At 38.1% G+C, this 15025-nt stretch overlaps 1 protein-coding gene across 1 annotated transcript in view; it reads right to left on the bottom strand.

Moving 5' to 3' along the window:
* Window positions 1-15025, bottom strand: part of SUPT16H (SPT16 homolog, facilitates chromatin remodeling subunit) — a 37852-nt gene that overhangs the window by 9402 nt on the left and 13425 nt on the right. The window contains exons 3-21 of the mRNA XM_004421275.3: window positions 13930-14100; window positions 13090-13242; window positions 12719-12865; window positions 12144-12295; window positions 11057-11229; window positions 6803-6893; window positions 5787-5860; window positions 5538-5650; window positions 4307-4372; window positions 4102-4197; window positions 3903-4018; window positions 3661-3814; window positions 3038-3165; window positions 2379-2514; window positions 2147-2273; window positions 1769-1887; window positions 1127-1252; window positions 676-788; window positions 275-350 (exon numbers count right to left, since the gene is read on the bottom strand). Coding sequence (XP_004421332.1) covers window positions 275-350; window positions 676-788; window positions 1127-1252; window positions 1769-1887; window positions 2147-2273; window positions 2379-2514; window positions 3038-3165; window positions 3661-3814; window positions 3903-4018; window positions 4102-4197; window positions 4307-4372; window positions 5538-5650; window positions 5787-5860; window positions 6803-6893; window positions 11057-11229; window positions 12144-12295; window positions 12719-12865; window positions 13090-13242; window positions 13930-14100 — 2331 coding nt within the window. The remainder of the gene's footprint in view (window positions 1-274; window positions 351-675; window positions 789-1126; window positions 1253-1768; window positions 1888-2146; window positions 2274-2378; window positions 2515-3037; window positions 3166-3660; window positions 3815-3902; window positions 4019-4101; window positions 4198-4306; window positions 4373-5537; window positions 5651-5786; window positions 5861-6802; window positions 6894-11056; window positions 11230-12143; window positions 12296-12718; window positions 12866-13089; window positions 13243-13929; window positions 14101-15025) is intronic.

Genomic DNA, 15025 nt, shown 5'->3' with positions numbered 1-15025 from the left:
AGACTAAAAGCAGTGTAACACACTAAGGAACCCCAGTAAAAGGATCTGCAAAATTAAAATCTTCCCTCAAGAAGAAGAAATTTATGGAAACCATGTGAAGAAACTATTTAAAAAGCCTTTTTAAGAATCATTTGTTCAATAAATTTTATGTCTAAGATAAGTAAATATCAAAAATGAAAAACCTAAGAAATAAGAAGGATCTAATTTTCAAAACACCTACCCTCTTGCTTTCTTTTTTCTATTTTCTTACTAAAAGGAGGTAAGAAATACTCACCCATTCTGTAGCATTTACCAGCGCACTACTGGTGGGCTGAAGGAGGCAGGTACTCCTGTAGGGAGCTCCATTAAATCTGAAAGAGAAAAAGAAAAGAAACTCCATGAGACTGGGCTCATTGCAAGAGAAACTGCCGCTGCCACAGTCAACTTCTTTCCTTTTCCCACTTCAACACAACTCCAGCATCCTTAGTGGAGACTCATTTCCAGAGGAAACCTCTCAGTCTTAGCTACTCATCCCAGCCCTTAAAAATTGTCAAGAGGGAATGGATGTATCAAAGGTTATCAGTCATAGGAAAAAGGACATGGTATGTTATGTTAAGTTATTATTAAAGGAAAAATAACCAATTCTTCTAAAACAGAAGTAAAACTTCAGGCCCAAAAAAAGATGAGATATGTTACCCCAAGTCCCTAAAAGGCACTTCAAATTCCAGTTCCTCCTTAGTTAGAGCCTCTACTTTCTCAATGAAATTTTTAAAGGCTGTTTTCAGTTTGTGCCTCATTTCTCGTTCCATCTGTAGAAGAAAAAAATACTAATTAACTATAGCTGTCACTTTATTTGTTAATAGTACGTCCCTTCAAAAAATCAGAAGTGTTTCTGTGGTCCTTAATTCTCAGAACATGATACTAATATGTACACCTTATTACAGGTCAGCATGCCAGTAACTGCAGAGCTGAGTCTGAACCTAAGTCTGATCGATCCATAAGCCACTGCACTGCACCAGCCCAGCAGACACTTGAGTTGTTCTGCACACAGGTTCAAGGGTTGTTTATAAAACAACAATTACTGAGCTCAGATTTGGACTGCTTCCTACCTCACTATCCTGTAAATAAAATACTCAATTTCACAGACCTGCTCAGCGTAGAGGTCATCTCGGTCATGCATATGCTGATGTTTCCCCAAGTCTGTGGTGATCTCTCCCACTTCTGTGTAGAACTGCACATCTGTATGCCGCTTCTTCCCAAACATGATGGCATTCTGAGGGCAGAAAGCAGAAAGAACAAGAAAGAAGTCAGAAGATTTAGGCTATGCAACAAAGAGGCAAGATACAACAAACAAAACATGAAAATATAAAAATACCTATGCTGGAAACCACAGCATTTATGTAAAATCAGTTAAAGCATCCCTGGTGTCATCATAAATCACGACATTTGGGAATGTGAAAGAGTATAAATATTAAAAGTATTCCTATTTATTAGAATGGACTTCGGAGATGATGTTGGTAATAAAATGTGTCTAAAGCAAAAATTTTCTATCAGAAACAGGAATTTGGAGAAGACCTTTTAGTTTGGATGGTCATTATACATCATACCAAAGGAACAAACGTGCTTAGCACCTTCTAGATACCAGGCAACGTGGACTTAAACATTATTTTATTCAATCTTCTTAATGACCTTATGTGACAGATGACATTTTCCATCACTATTTTAAAGGAAAGAGGGTGACAGAAAGACCTTGCCCAAGACCTCACAGCTAGTAAGTAGAAAGGCAGACCTTGAGGTGAAAGTGCAAGACGATAATCATTTCTCCATCACAAGGCTGGAACAAAGCATGCTTGATGTTATTGTATAGAATATCCACTTTGTCTCCTCGAACAGATGTGAAACGGAAACCTGGCGGAAAAGAAGGAAGCAGCTAAGTACCAAGCAGCATCATTAGGCTAGGCCAAAAGGCACTGCATCTTTTCTGGCTGATCTGAACAGGGTCAGAGGAAATGCCAACAACTGTATAGAGCTTTGCTCTCCTTCTGGCCATACAGCAACGTAGGTAGATTCCTCCTAGCATTTCCTTGTCACTCCATATTATCTGATCTGTCATTCCTACAAATGTACCCCGAAGACAAAGCCCAGGCACGTGAGAGATCATCCATACCATTGACGTGGGCCTCCAGTGAACCTTGCATCCTCTTCTGGGCAATGTTTGGGCGAATGTACAGATCTTTCAGTTTGGGATTACTCCGGTTTAGATTGATCACCAGTGAGTCTTGTTTCACAATGCCCTAAGCAGAACGAAAATTAATGTGAATCCTCATGTGTCTTTACATGTCCCCAAAACCCACAAACGTCCTTTTGCACAAAGGTGCTTTGTCTGTGTTTAGGCTCACCTCCTTCTCTTTCTCTTCGGCTTCTCGAGTCTTATAACGCTTCTGTACTTCTTTTATAATTCGGAAAGCATTCTGAAGGTTCAAGGCTGGTACTGTCTGCTCTCCAGGTGCCTTCATATTTGAAGCTCGGTATGTACTGTAGAAAAGGGGAAGCATTTATATAAGTTTCTTTATCAGGCCAGGTAACCTGCACTCATTGCTATAACTGGCTTAATATCTTTTAGGAAAAAATGGTACCACTGAGTGGTGAGACAATGCCAACAAAGCCAAAAAAATCTCCCTTTCTTCTCTTAAACAGAGAATGTTATAAATGGCTAATCCACTGGAAGGGGCAGTCACACTTATTTTTCAAAACTGGCATAACCTCCCCAAATTCTCTCTTTCTATATCAAGAAGGAATAGACTCCAATGTGGCACACATTTCCTTGAAATTCTATTGCAAAATAACTGTAGTAAGTATAAAGTATTTTCATGAGGATTCCAAATTAGGTTCCATCCTCGAAACAGTACAAAGCTTGTGAGGTGATCCTAAACAAGTGTCACCGAGGGAGCCTCTGCCATTCACTAGATGGGGAGGGTACAGCACAGAGAGGAAATGTTTCTGAGAGTACCACCCAGCCAGCAGGGATCTGGGGATGGTTGTTTTCCTGAGGACTCACATTTCCTTGACAAAAGTGGCCTCTGGGTTAGGAAAGATGTTGCCCTCATTCCTGCCCAGAGCACTGCCTGGGCAATAAAAGTTGATTCGCAAGTAAGTATAATCTCCTTCCACGGACATACTGATATTCTGTTCAAAGAAACGGAAAGCATTACAAAAATAAACAATTAGGTTTCTTTCCTGGACAAAGGTTAGGAATTATAGAGATGCTAAAATTAAGTTAGGAGTCACAAACTGACTACAAACCTAGCTTGTAAACCTTAATCTGAATTTAATAAACCACATATTTAGCTTATCTTTTTATATGACCAAATGTATTTCCAAAAGAATCACTGAGTTTGCCAAGTACCTTCTGCCATATGTACAACTACAGGTTAAAAAATAAAGTTCAAGGAAAGATAGGCAAATTATATCTCTAGGCCAGATCATTTAACTTTCTACAAAAAACTGGAAAGGAAGGAGCACGACAGCAGGAGGTAAGGGAGAAGGGGGGAGGTCAGTAAAGAGAGAAAGTAGAGCCTGAAGGAGCAGAGGGTGAGGGAGGATGCAGAGAGAACAATCTGTGGTAAGCACAATTAATATTTTAAGAAACAGTTTGGATGGAACCTGATTCAATGTCAGTACCTTGATTGTGGCAATGTGAAAAGGCGTCGCAATGCCAAACACGGGCATTATTACGGTCTCGTATTTCTTATCGATATAGATCTTCATTTCCCGAATATGTGGTTCCTTAGGCATCAAAGATGGGTTTTTATAGGACACATTAGATTTGCGAGCTCTGGAGTGGGAATGAAAAATTTTTTGAGAAATTTCTGCAAATCACACATAACCCTAAGACACTCTCACTGCTCAATGCAAACTCTTACCTTTGAATCTGCTGCTCTCCTTTCTGTTCAGTCAATCGCCTCTTTGCTTCCTCGTTGAGTTGAGCTGCCAGTTCTTTTTGATGAGCTCTTCGCTTCTCTTCCGCAGTCATTTCATTCTAGAGAAGGGAAAACCCAAGTTACCAGGACATGTGACCCATGACAGACATGAGATCAATGTAGTTTAAAATAGTAAACTCACTCGTGTTCTTTCTGTAAGTAATGCTGCCCGAGAGCCTCTTCCCAACAGGTCCTCTGCCTCATCTTTCTCTTCCTCCTCTTCTTCCTCGTCCTCATTCTATGTGGAAAAAGTCATAATTAGAAATTCAGGCTTTAATTTTTTTAGCCAATATTGTTTATCTTCACTGTACCAAACTTCCTATACCACTCACTCATCTTATTCCTACCTTTAGAAAAATCCCCACATTCTTCACTTTCTTCTTCACAGAAGTAAGAACAGTGGCTGGGCCATCCTAGAATAAAAGGGAGAAGTCAGATATCTATAGGAGCATTTAAATGAAACAGTGTGACTTTCTGACCTAGAATACAGCTGGGCAATGCTTTGAACCTTCTGGATATGAAAATCTTGAACAATGAGTAAATACAGTCTTTATCCTCCCAATCTCTCATTAGCAACTATAGTCATGCATCACTTAGCGATGGGGATACATTCTGAGAAACACATCGTCAGGCGATTTTGTCATTGTGTGAACATCACAGAGTACACTAACACAAACCTAGATGGTATAGCCTACTACACACCTAGGCTATATGGTACTAATCTTATGGGACCACTGTCGTTATGTAGTCTGATGTTAACCAAAACATTGTTAAAGAGTGCATAACTGTATAATTTGGGAGGCAACACTGGGATAATGGTTAAGAATACAGGCTTGATTTGAAACTTGGTGCAATCACTTTCTAGCTGTGCGACATTTGGCAAGTTACTTAAACTTGTTTGTGCCTCAGTTTCCTTACCTGTATACATGAGGATAAAAGTATCTACTTATAGGGTTATTATAAGGATTCAACGCATTAGTGTGTAAAAGAGCTTAGCTTATAATAAGAACACTGAAATATCTGCGATCATTATTATTAAAAATCAGTTCCTGCTAACTGAAAGAAATTATTCACAAAAGATCTCAAATGTCCAGAATCGGCAAATCCTTAGAGACAGAAAGTAGTTTAGTCATTGCCTAGGCCTGGGGATTTGGGGGGAAATGGGGAATGATTGCTAATGAGTACAGGGTTTCTTTCTGAGGTGATGAAAATGTTCTAAAATTAGATTGTGGCAACAGTTGCACAACTGTTAGCATACTAAAAACCACTAAATTGTACACTTTAAGTGGGTGAATTGTATGGTGTGTAAATTGTAGCTCAATAAAGCTGTTATGAAAAAACTGGTTCCTGATATTATCACTATCAAGGTTCAAGACACAGTGTGATAAGCAGTTTGGTTTAAATCATTCCCTACTTGGACTACAACCTCTATTCCTAGCTGTGTCAGGTCAGGCTGTTTACACGGATTTCTCCCCTTAGGTAGCATTTAACGAAGACTTTTAAGAAAAAACCATAGGGTAAAAAAGATGCCTCAAAAGTCAGTTCATGAACATTCACAGTTTACGAAGAGATACACACCTCATCCACGAGCACTGTGTCACCAATGAACAGGGCGTAGGTTTTCTCTTCTGGTTTCTTCCCTTCCTTGTTAGTCAGGTCTGAGAATCCCAGGTTGATGCTGAAAACCATCCCTAAAACAGTAAAACAGGAATCAGCTTATGACTGTGAAAGGATGAAGAAGTGTAGATTCTATGCCAAAAAGGGGGAGACAAAGCTAAAGGAACTATTCAAAAAAGTATTTTCCTATTGCATGCATGTAAAACTCACCTTTTTTCAGTTTGTACTGATTTTTACTATTAATCACTAAAGAGCCTTCACGGAATTCAATTCCCATTCCAAACCTAAAAAAGAAATGAAGAGAAACTTAAGCAATAGGCTAAAAGATCTCTAACGTGGGTCAAGTACAATATGTTCTATTCCAATTTTCAAGATAAGGCTGACAAACATGTTGAATGATTTGCCCCTGCCTCAGTCAGTTCAGGAAGAGGATTTAGGATAGTCTTCAGGCTCTTAATACGTTGAAAATAATGTCCTAAGTACTTTATGTAACATTTATTGTATCAAGCCCTCTTTATTTTAGCTTATTTACCACAATTAGATTTTAAATTCCACCATGAAATCAAGTTACAAGTTTTCCTATAACGAACTTAGCAGACTGTTAAGGGGCACATTACCAAGACAGTAATAATTGGATTAAGAGAGGCAATTTTTAGTGGAATGTTAATAACCATATTCATTAAGTCACCTGGGCCAAGACTGGGTATAGGTGAGTATATTTCCTCTTGTACGTCAGCAAAGTCCAGAAAGAAACTATATACTCCAGACTAATTTCCATCTAAGGAGACTGCCTAGAGCTTTTGTTTCCCAAAATGCCTTTGGTTTTGTAAGATGTTATTAGGTATTTCTAGGTGTTCAATGGTCTAACATTTGAGAAACACTGGATTAAACAAAAATTCAAAAAAAAATTTTTTTAAACAATAGGACATCTCAGCGTATTTAATTTGAAAATGTGAGCTTAAGCTTCTAAGAAGGGAAATATAGTATGTAACGTTTCCTAACGTTTGTAACTTAAGCCTGGAACATCTACTGGCATCTACTACATTGGTCTAGAAAAATTTCCACCCCATATCAGGATCTTATTCTCTAATAACACTATGTGTTTGGCACACAGTTAAGTTTAATAGTCCATCAATGTGGGGTGAATCAATCTAAGAATATTTTGTCTAACCACCGGCAGTCATGAAAACTGACTCAGAGTGACAATGCACATCACAGCATCTTACCCTAGGTTTTTGGTAATTTTGTTCAGCAGCTCTGGCTTCTGCTTTTTAACCACGTCCATAACAGCATTATACACATCACATATCTTCACACCTAATGACAAGACAGAAAGGGGACACTAAAGTATCTTTCAGAAAAGAAAAATAAACACATTTTTTTTCACCTATTAAGTCTCCTAACGCACGGTTTCTTAAAGTGTGAACTAAGGAATGCAGCAGCAGGAGTGGTAGGGCTTAGAAATTTGCATTTTTTAAACAATCCACTCAGTCATTCTTTTTTTTTTTTTTTTAAAGATTTTATTTATTTTTATTTTTTCCCCCCAAAGCCCCAGTAGATAGTTGTATGTCATAGTTGCACATCCTTCCAGTTGCTGTATGTGGGACGCGGCCCCAGCATGGCCGGAGAAGCGGTGCGTCAGTGCGCGCCCAGGATCCGAACCCGGGCCACCAGCAGCGGAGCGCGCGCACTTAACCGCTAAGCCACGGGGCCGGCCCAACACTCAGTCATTCTTAATTACGCTGTTTGAGAATCACTGACTCAGGGGGACTGTGGAACACCAGTTGGTTTCAGTGAAATAATTTTCTAAGTGTTGATAAATGACATCATATTAAAGTCATACATTTTGAAAAACTGGACTACTAACTAGGTGAATTACTGTTAGAAGGACTCTGGCCTAAATTTTTCAGGATCTAGGATATGAATAGATAGTTCAAGCTAGAGTAGTCCAGATATGGTAGCCTCAGAGGGGTCTTGATCCTCATTAAACTACCTATGACATGGATTTCCAATAGGATTTCTCAAGATCAACTTGAGATATTATGGAGGAATGGTGTCTGGAAGCTCAGGGCAACATTGGTGGGCTTACAAAGCGGTTGAAAGGTGGTAAACATAAAGTCTCATTTAGCCAATTGGGAGTGTAGAGTCTAAAGGCAAAAGAGATGTGAGGTGTCAAACATTTTGCTTTCTTTTGAGGTAGACAGTGGCTTGCTTAGCAGGGTTATTATTAGTTCCGCTCTCACACTAAGATTCTTGGTATCCATTCAATGTAGGATTAACGTTACACATTCTGTTAGTGGAGACACTAGTTCTCAGAACTTTCTAAAGTTCTTCTGAATTCAACAAATACATTAAAAGGATCTATGCTATGATCAAGTGGGATTTATTCCAGGGATTCAAAGATGGTTCAGCACCCGCAAATCAATCAATGTGATACACCACATTAACAAAATGAAGGATAAAAATTACATGTTCCTCTCAATGGATACAGAAAAAGCACTTGACAAAAATCAACACCCATTTATGATAAAAAACTCAACAAAGTGGGTATAGAGGGAACGTACCTCAACATAATAAAGGCCACATATGACAAGCCCACAGCTAATATCACAGTCAACGGTGAAAAGCTGAAAGCTTTTCCTCTAGATCAGGAAGAAGACAAGAATGCCCACTCTCCCCACTTTTATTCAATATAGTATTGGAAGTCCTAGCCAGAGCAATTAGGCAAGAAAAAGAAAAGGCACCCAAATTGGAAAGGAAGAAGAAAAAGTGTCACTATTTGCAGATGACATGATACTATATAAAGAAAACCCAGAAAACTGTTAGAATTAATATAGTTGTCCCTCAGCAGCCATGGGGGAATGGGGCCAGGCTCCCCCGTGGATATGAAAATCCACGACGCTCAAGTCCCTTAGTTAGCCTTCTGTATCCATGGATTCTGCATTCACAGATACAGAGGGCCAACTGTAAATGAATTCAGTAAAGTTGCAGGATACAAAATCAATACACAGAAATCTGTTGCTTTTATACACTAACAATGAACTATCCAAAAGAGAAATTAGGAAAACAATCCTATTTACAATTGCATCAAAAAGATAAAATTATCTAGCAATAAATTTAACCAAGGAGGTGCAAGACCTGTACACTGAAAACTATAAGACGCTGATAAAAGAAATTGAAGAAGACACAAATAAATGGAAAGATATTCCATGCTCATGGACGGGAAGAGTTAATATTGTTAAAATGTCCATAATACACAAAGGAATCTACAGATTCAATGCAATCCCTATCAAAATTCCAATGGCATATTTCACAGAAATAGAATAAATAATCCTAAAATTTGTATGAAATCACAAAAGACCCCATAGGCAAAGCAATCTTAAGAAAAAGAACAGAGCCAGAGGCATCATGTTCCCTCACGTCAAACTATGTTACAAAGCAATAGTAATCAAAACAGTATGGTACTAGCATAAAGACAGACACACAGATCAGTGCAACAGAACAAAGAGCCCAGAAATAATCCCACACATATATGGTCAACTAATTTACAACAAAGGAGCCAAGAATATACAATGGGGAAAGAACAGTTTCTTCAATAAATGGTGCTGGGAAAACTGGACAGCCACAAGTAAAAGAATGAAACCGGACCACTATCTTACACCATAAACAAAAATTAACTTAAAATGGATTAAAGACTTGAATGTGAGACCCGAAACCATAAAAATCCTAGAAGAAAACATAGGTGGTAAGCTCTTTGACACTGGCCTTGGTGATGATTTTTTGGATTTGACACCAAAAGCAAAGGTAACAAAAGCAAAAATAAATAAATGGGACTACAAACTCTAAAGCTTCTACACAGCAAAAGAGAAACCATCAACAAAATGAAAAGGCAACCAACTGAATGGGAGAAAATATTTTTAAGTCACGTTATCTGATAAGGGGTTAATATCCAAAATATATAAAGAACTCATATAACTCAATAGCAAAAAAGTAAACAAACTGATTAAAAATGGGCAGAGGATCTGAATAGATATTTTTCCAAAGATATACAAATGTCCAACAAGTACAAGAAAAGATGCTCAACATCACTAATCATTAGGGAAATGCAAATCAAAACCACAATGAGATGTCACTTCATACCTGTTCAAATGGGTATTACCAAAAAGACAAGAAATAAGTGTTGGTGAGGATGTGGAGAAAAGGGAAGCTTTGCGTACTGTTGGTGGGAATGTAAAATGGTACAGCTACTATGGAAAACAGTATGGAGGTTGCTCAAAAAATTAAAAATAGAACTACCATGTGATCCAGCAATTCCACTTCTGGGTATTTATCCAAAGAAAACAAAAACACTTAACTTGAAAAGATATCGGCACCCCCATATTCACTGCGGCATTATTTACAATAGTCAAGATATGGAAGCAACCTAAGTGTCCATCGATGAATGAACGGATAAAGAAAATGTGGTGTACATATATACAATGGAAATTATTCAGCCATAAAAAGAATGAAATCTCACCATTTGCAACAACATGGATGGACCTTGAGGGCACTATGCTAAGTAAAATAAGTCAGACAGAGAAAGACAAATACCATATGATCTTACTTACATGTGGAATCTAAAAACAAAACAAAAACAAGCTCATAGATACAGAGAACAGATTAGTGGTTGCCAGAGGTGGGGAATAAGGGGTGGGTGAAATGGGTGAAGGGAGTCAAAAGGTACAAACTTCCAGTTATAAAATAAGTAAGTCCTGAGGATGCAATGGACAGCATGGCAACTACAGTTAATAATACTGTATTGCATATTTGAAAGTTGCTAAGTGAGTAGATCTTAAAAGTTCTCATTACAAGAAAAAAAATTCTGTAACTATGTATGATGACGAATGTTAACTAGACTTGTGATCATGTCCCAATATATACAAATACTGAATCATTATGTTGTACACCTGAAACTAATAGAATGTGGTATGTTAATTATGCCGCAATAAAAAAAAAAGAACTTTCTGAAGTTCTAAGGAAGAGTAATACAGCCAGTGCATTTTATGAAGATGTGAATACAGAGGCCTAACCAGTCAGAGAAGCGTTTTTTTTTGGCTCGAGGAAGATCTGCCCTGAGCTAACACCTGTGCCAATCTTCCTCTATTTTGTATGTGGGTCGCTGCCACAGCATGGCTGCCGCCAAGTGGTGTAGGTCCGTGTCCAGGAACCGGACTTGGGCTGCCAAAGCAAGAGTGCCAAACTTAAGCATTAGGCCATGAGGCTGGCTCCCAGAGAAGTTTTTGTAAACATCAATGTAAAACCATAATAACTACTTCTGCCTAAAAGAAAAGCAGATTCAAGAACTAAATGCTAGTATGATTCAAGGTTAGTAAAATCTAATTCTATTTTTAGTATGAGAGCCTCAGGGATATAAACTCACATAAACACTAATGACACTTTTGTTACACAATTTTCAAACCTTCTCTTCTAAGGCACCTCACCATGTCTTAATTCCTTTAGCAGCTCCTCTTGAAGCTGGAGCAAAAAGTTGTAATTTTCTTGAACTTCCGGAGAAGGGTCAACCATCAAAGTGCGAACAAGGTTGGAGCAGTAAGATTTGAAGCGAATACCCATGGCACAAGTGATGGCCCCAAAATGCATATGGTTCTTGTCACTAGAGACCAAAGGAAGAAAGCATTTCATTACCCAAACTAGCAAAGCCCTTCCTATCACTGCCACACAACATCGTAATCACCACCTTTCCCTGCTGTATCCCACAGCTGAAGCAGAATAAGGACCCCAATTTTTCTTTCTTTAAATAAACTAATCAGTTAATAAAGGCTCTGGAGTAAAATCAGTGACCTAAATATTTAGGATAAATATTCAGTGAAAGTTGAGTTGTATTGTAAATATGCAAAGGATACACTGATGTTTATTAACTACAGTCTAACAGTAAGGTGGTGAGGAGCCATCCATCCACCAGTCCACTATGAACTATAGTATTCACTATGAATTAGTCCCTTCAGACTGACCAGGAGAAATAGCATTCTTTACAATATTTTTAAAAATTAGAAGGGGAATTACATTATGGTACATCTAATAAGATATATATTTTTTTAATTTTATTTATTTTTTCCCCCAAAGCTCCAGTAGATACTTGTATGTCATAGCTGCACATCCTTCTAGTTGCTGTATGTGGGACGCGGCCTCAGCATGGCCAGAGAAGCAGTGAGTCAGTGCGCGCCCGGGATCCGAACCCGGGCCGCCAGCAGCGGAGTGCGCACACTTAACCGCTAAGCCATGGGGCCGGCCCCCTAATAAGATTTTAATGATTTTTGGGAACATGCTCTGCATTTTTCTTTGGCATTTTTAATCTTGAAAAATGCTTATAATCAAATGCTCAAGTAAGAAATGAGTAACCGTGAAATAAAATAGAAATATGCACAGAATAAGACAAGAAGACAATGCAGAAGGCAGACTGTTATTGTCTCCTCCTACTTTTCCAAATTCTGGAATGAGTCAAAGAAAAAATAGGCTAACGGTTGAAATGGTCTGGCTTTTGTTTTATTTTGAAGTTCTCATACTTACCTCACCACACTAAACTTGAGATTGTAGTTGCCACCACTCTGAATAATGGGAGGGTAACACATTTCCACAGTAGAAGGGTCTGCTCCAGCTAGGTATTTTTTCTCTTCAATGGCCTTTTCCACAGACTCAGCCAGTTTGCTGTGTCGAACTTTCTGTAAGTATACCCAGAAATAAAACAACACTTACTAGAGGGTGGCAAAGAGGGGTGTCGGGTTTTTGGATGTTATCATCTGAAGACAACCTATACCCTGATATCATTTAGAATGCTACGAAAGTCTTATGAATTGGTTTATGCACCAGATAATATACTGGTATAGATGCAAAGCAAATTTAGAGAACAATATGTGGGATTCACAGCTATTCAAGGAATTCTCAAGTAAAATACTCGGTAACCTCAAGAAACTACAGTGCAGGTTTACAGTTATTTTGAAAGAGAGTTGGCACAATTATACACCACCAATTTAAGTATTGAAGGCTTAATTTCAAAGGAAGCTGAACATAACCAAAGCACTGCATGGCAGGGACTTGTTTCTGCTTCATTAAAACAGTAAAAAGACTTTCCCCTCTCCATTTACCTCATCTGCATCCACTATTTCCATGACTCTTTCCTTGAAGAATTTGTTGAAGACCTCTGAGGTGATGCTGGCTGCTTTCTTCATTAGGTTGAGCTCCCCGTCCTCCTTCACAGCAATGGTGTAGGCCACAACTGCACTGATATCTACCTGAAATCAAAGCCATACGGGTTTCTAACATGTATCTCTTGAATGCCTCATTCCTGACTGAAAAGTAAAACTAGCTTACTGCTCAGTCAAAGGGAATGAAAAATGGAAATGTGAATGAACACATAGTTTTCCCAAAACAAATTCTCTGTACTCTCTGTTAGGGAAGACTGTCACACTTTTGTCTTCTCAACTCCCAATTTGCTTGTTTCTGGGAGAATTCTTACTTTGTCAAAGCCCTCTTTGTTGAGGCAGTCATTCCAGCTCTTCATGAACTCTCCAGGGAATTTGTCTTTGCTGAACACTCCAATCTTCTTGCCATTCTTGCTTTCTTTAATGGCTTCAATCATTTTGTCAAAGCTGCTCTTATTACTTTCATTCTATCAGTGCCACAGGGAAGAAATGGAGTTTGTTAATTAGTTTTAGAATCAGACATTTATGTCCTACTACTAACAGGCAGAGATGAATACTCTAAACTGTGGAAAGAATAAATTCTCTACCCATCCCCCGCTTACTTCTTTAGCGGAGATTGTAACATATCAAAGTTAACACAAAATTGCTTTGGATATTTTTATATATTTAAGTGAAATGCCATATAAGTTGGTAAGGCTATTCTTTTTCTTAGGGAACAGCTAAGAAACTCAAACACATAGGTAAACAATATTCTGAGAAAGAGTCTTTGTCAGGTGGGCAGTATGACAAAAAAGATCACATTTGATAAAAACTGGAAATGAAGTATATCTCAGTTTTCTTAAGGATATTTAAGGTTATTTATTCTAATTAAGGTACTCAGATGAAAAGAAACAAGTTGACAGTGTCCTCGAAAATGGACAGATAAGTTAGTGTTCACCTGAACTTCACAGCCCATTTGTTTTGCTGCAGAACTGATAGGGTTAATGAACTCTTTTCTTCCTAACAAACAATGCAGATGTGACAGAACTTTGTAATTACAACCACGGTCAGCTACAATCTTCCCATTGTATTCTCTTAAATTCCTAGAAGGTATTTCTGTTTATCACTTTTAAACATTCTTTCACATTTATGACACATTCTTTATTAGTTCTGACCTTTTCTCGTATCAGCAGTGTGATGGCAGGGGCTCCATTAGCATTCTCATTGCCCTTAGTGTTGGCAATCTGTTTCAAGAACTCCACTTTTTTCTTGCTGGCCATAAAGATGATTTTGTCATCACAGAAGACCATGATAGTGTCAGTTAGTTCGTAACCAAAGAGCCATGTCTATGGGAAAAGAAAATAGTGACAACAGTTATTTATAGATAAAAAAAATTAGTACACTTATACAGAAATATCTATAAAATAATATTTCTGGAATTAACTTCAAAATAATCAGGGGTAGGGGTGCCTGGATGTGGATACAAATGAAATGAGACTGGCCAGGAGTTAACAATTTATTGGATCATGGGTAAATGGGAGTTCAATATACCATTTTATTTACTTTCATGTTTGAAACATTCCATAATAAACGTCATCAAATCATTTGGATAATTTGTGTTACAAGAACTACATTGCTATTTAGGATAGAAACGCATAAAACAAGGGACAGAGTAGCACCTCAGAGAACTGTGCGTTCTAATTCTACCTCCCTCAAAGACTGCTAGCTGCCTACCAATTATTCATTTCTTTTCTCTATAAAAGACTCGGGATTTTTGGACAGGCACACTGCTTGGCGTGAGGACTCTATTTCCCATCTGTTCTTGTGGCTAAATATGGCCATCAGGTTAAATTTTGGCCAATAAGTTATAAGTAGAAGTATTCTGTGGGACCTTTTCCATTTTCTTCTTTTTCTCCATTCTTTTTGCTTGGAATGTAGATATAACCGCTGGAGCTCTAGCAATTTTTGCACCATGACCGAAAGGGCTATACTCTATGGATGGCAGAGTAGAGACCTGGAAAAAACCTGGGTCCCTGATGTCTATCTAAGAGAAAAAGAAATATTTTGTTTAACCCACTGTTATTTAGGTTTTCCTGTTATAGAGAGTTAAATCCTTCTCAATTTATATACTTCTCTTCTTTTTTTCTTATGTTCTAAATCAGTGCTGTCCACTGAACTTTTTGTGATGATGGAAATATTCTATATCCACTCTAAAACGGTAGTCTCTATTGAGTACTTGAGACTTGGGACTGAGGAATTAAATTTTTAATG

The sequence above is a fragment of the Ceratotherium simum genome, chromosome 3 (genome assembly GCF_057802395.1).
Source record: "Ceratotherium simum simum isolate JZ-2026a chromosome 3, ASM5780239v1, whole genome shotgun sequence".
Classification (NCBI taxonomy): domain Eukaryota; kingdom Metazoa; phylum Chordata; class Mammalia; order Perissodactyla; family Rhinocerotidae; genus Ceratotherium; species Ceratotherium simum.
The sequence above is the reverse complement of the archived record's forward strand: the minus strand, read 5'-3'. Positions and strand labels throughout refer to the sequence as shown.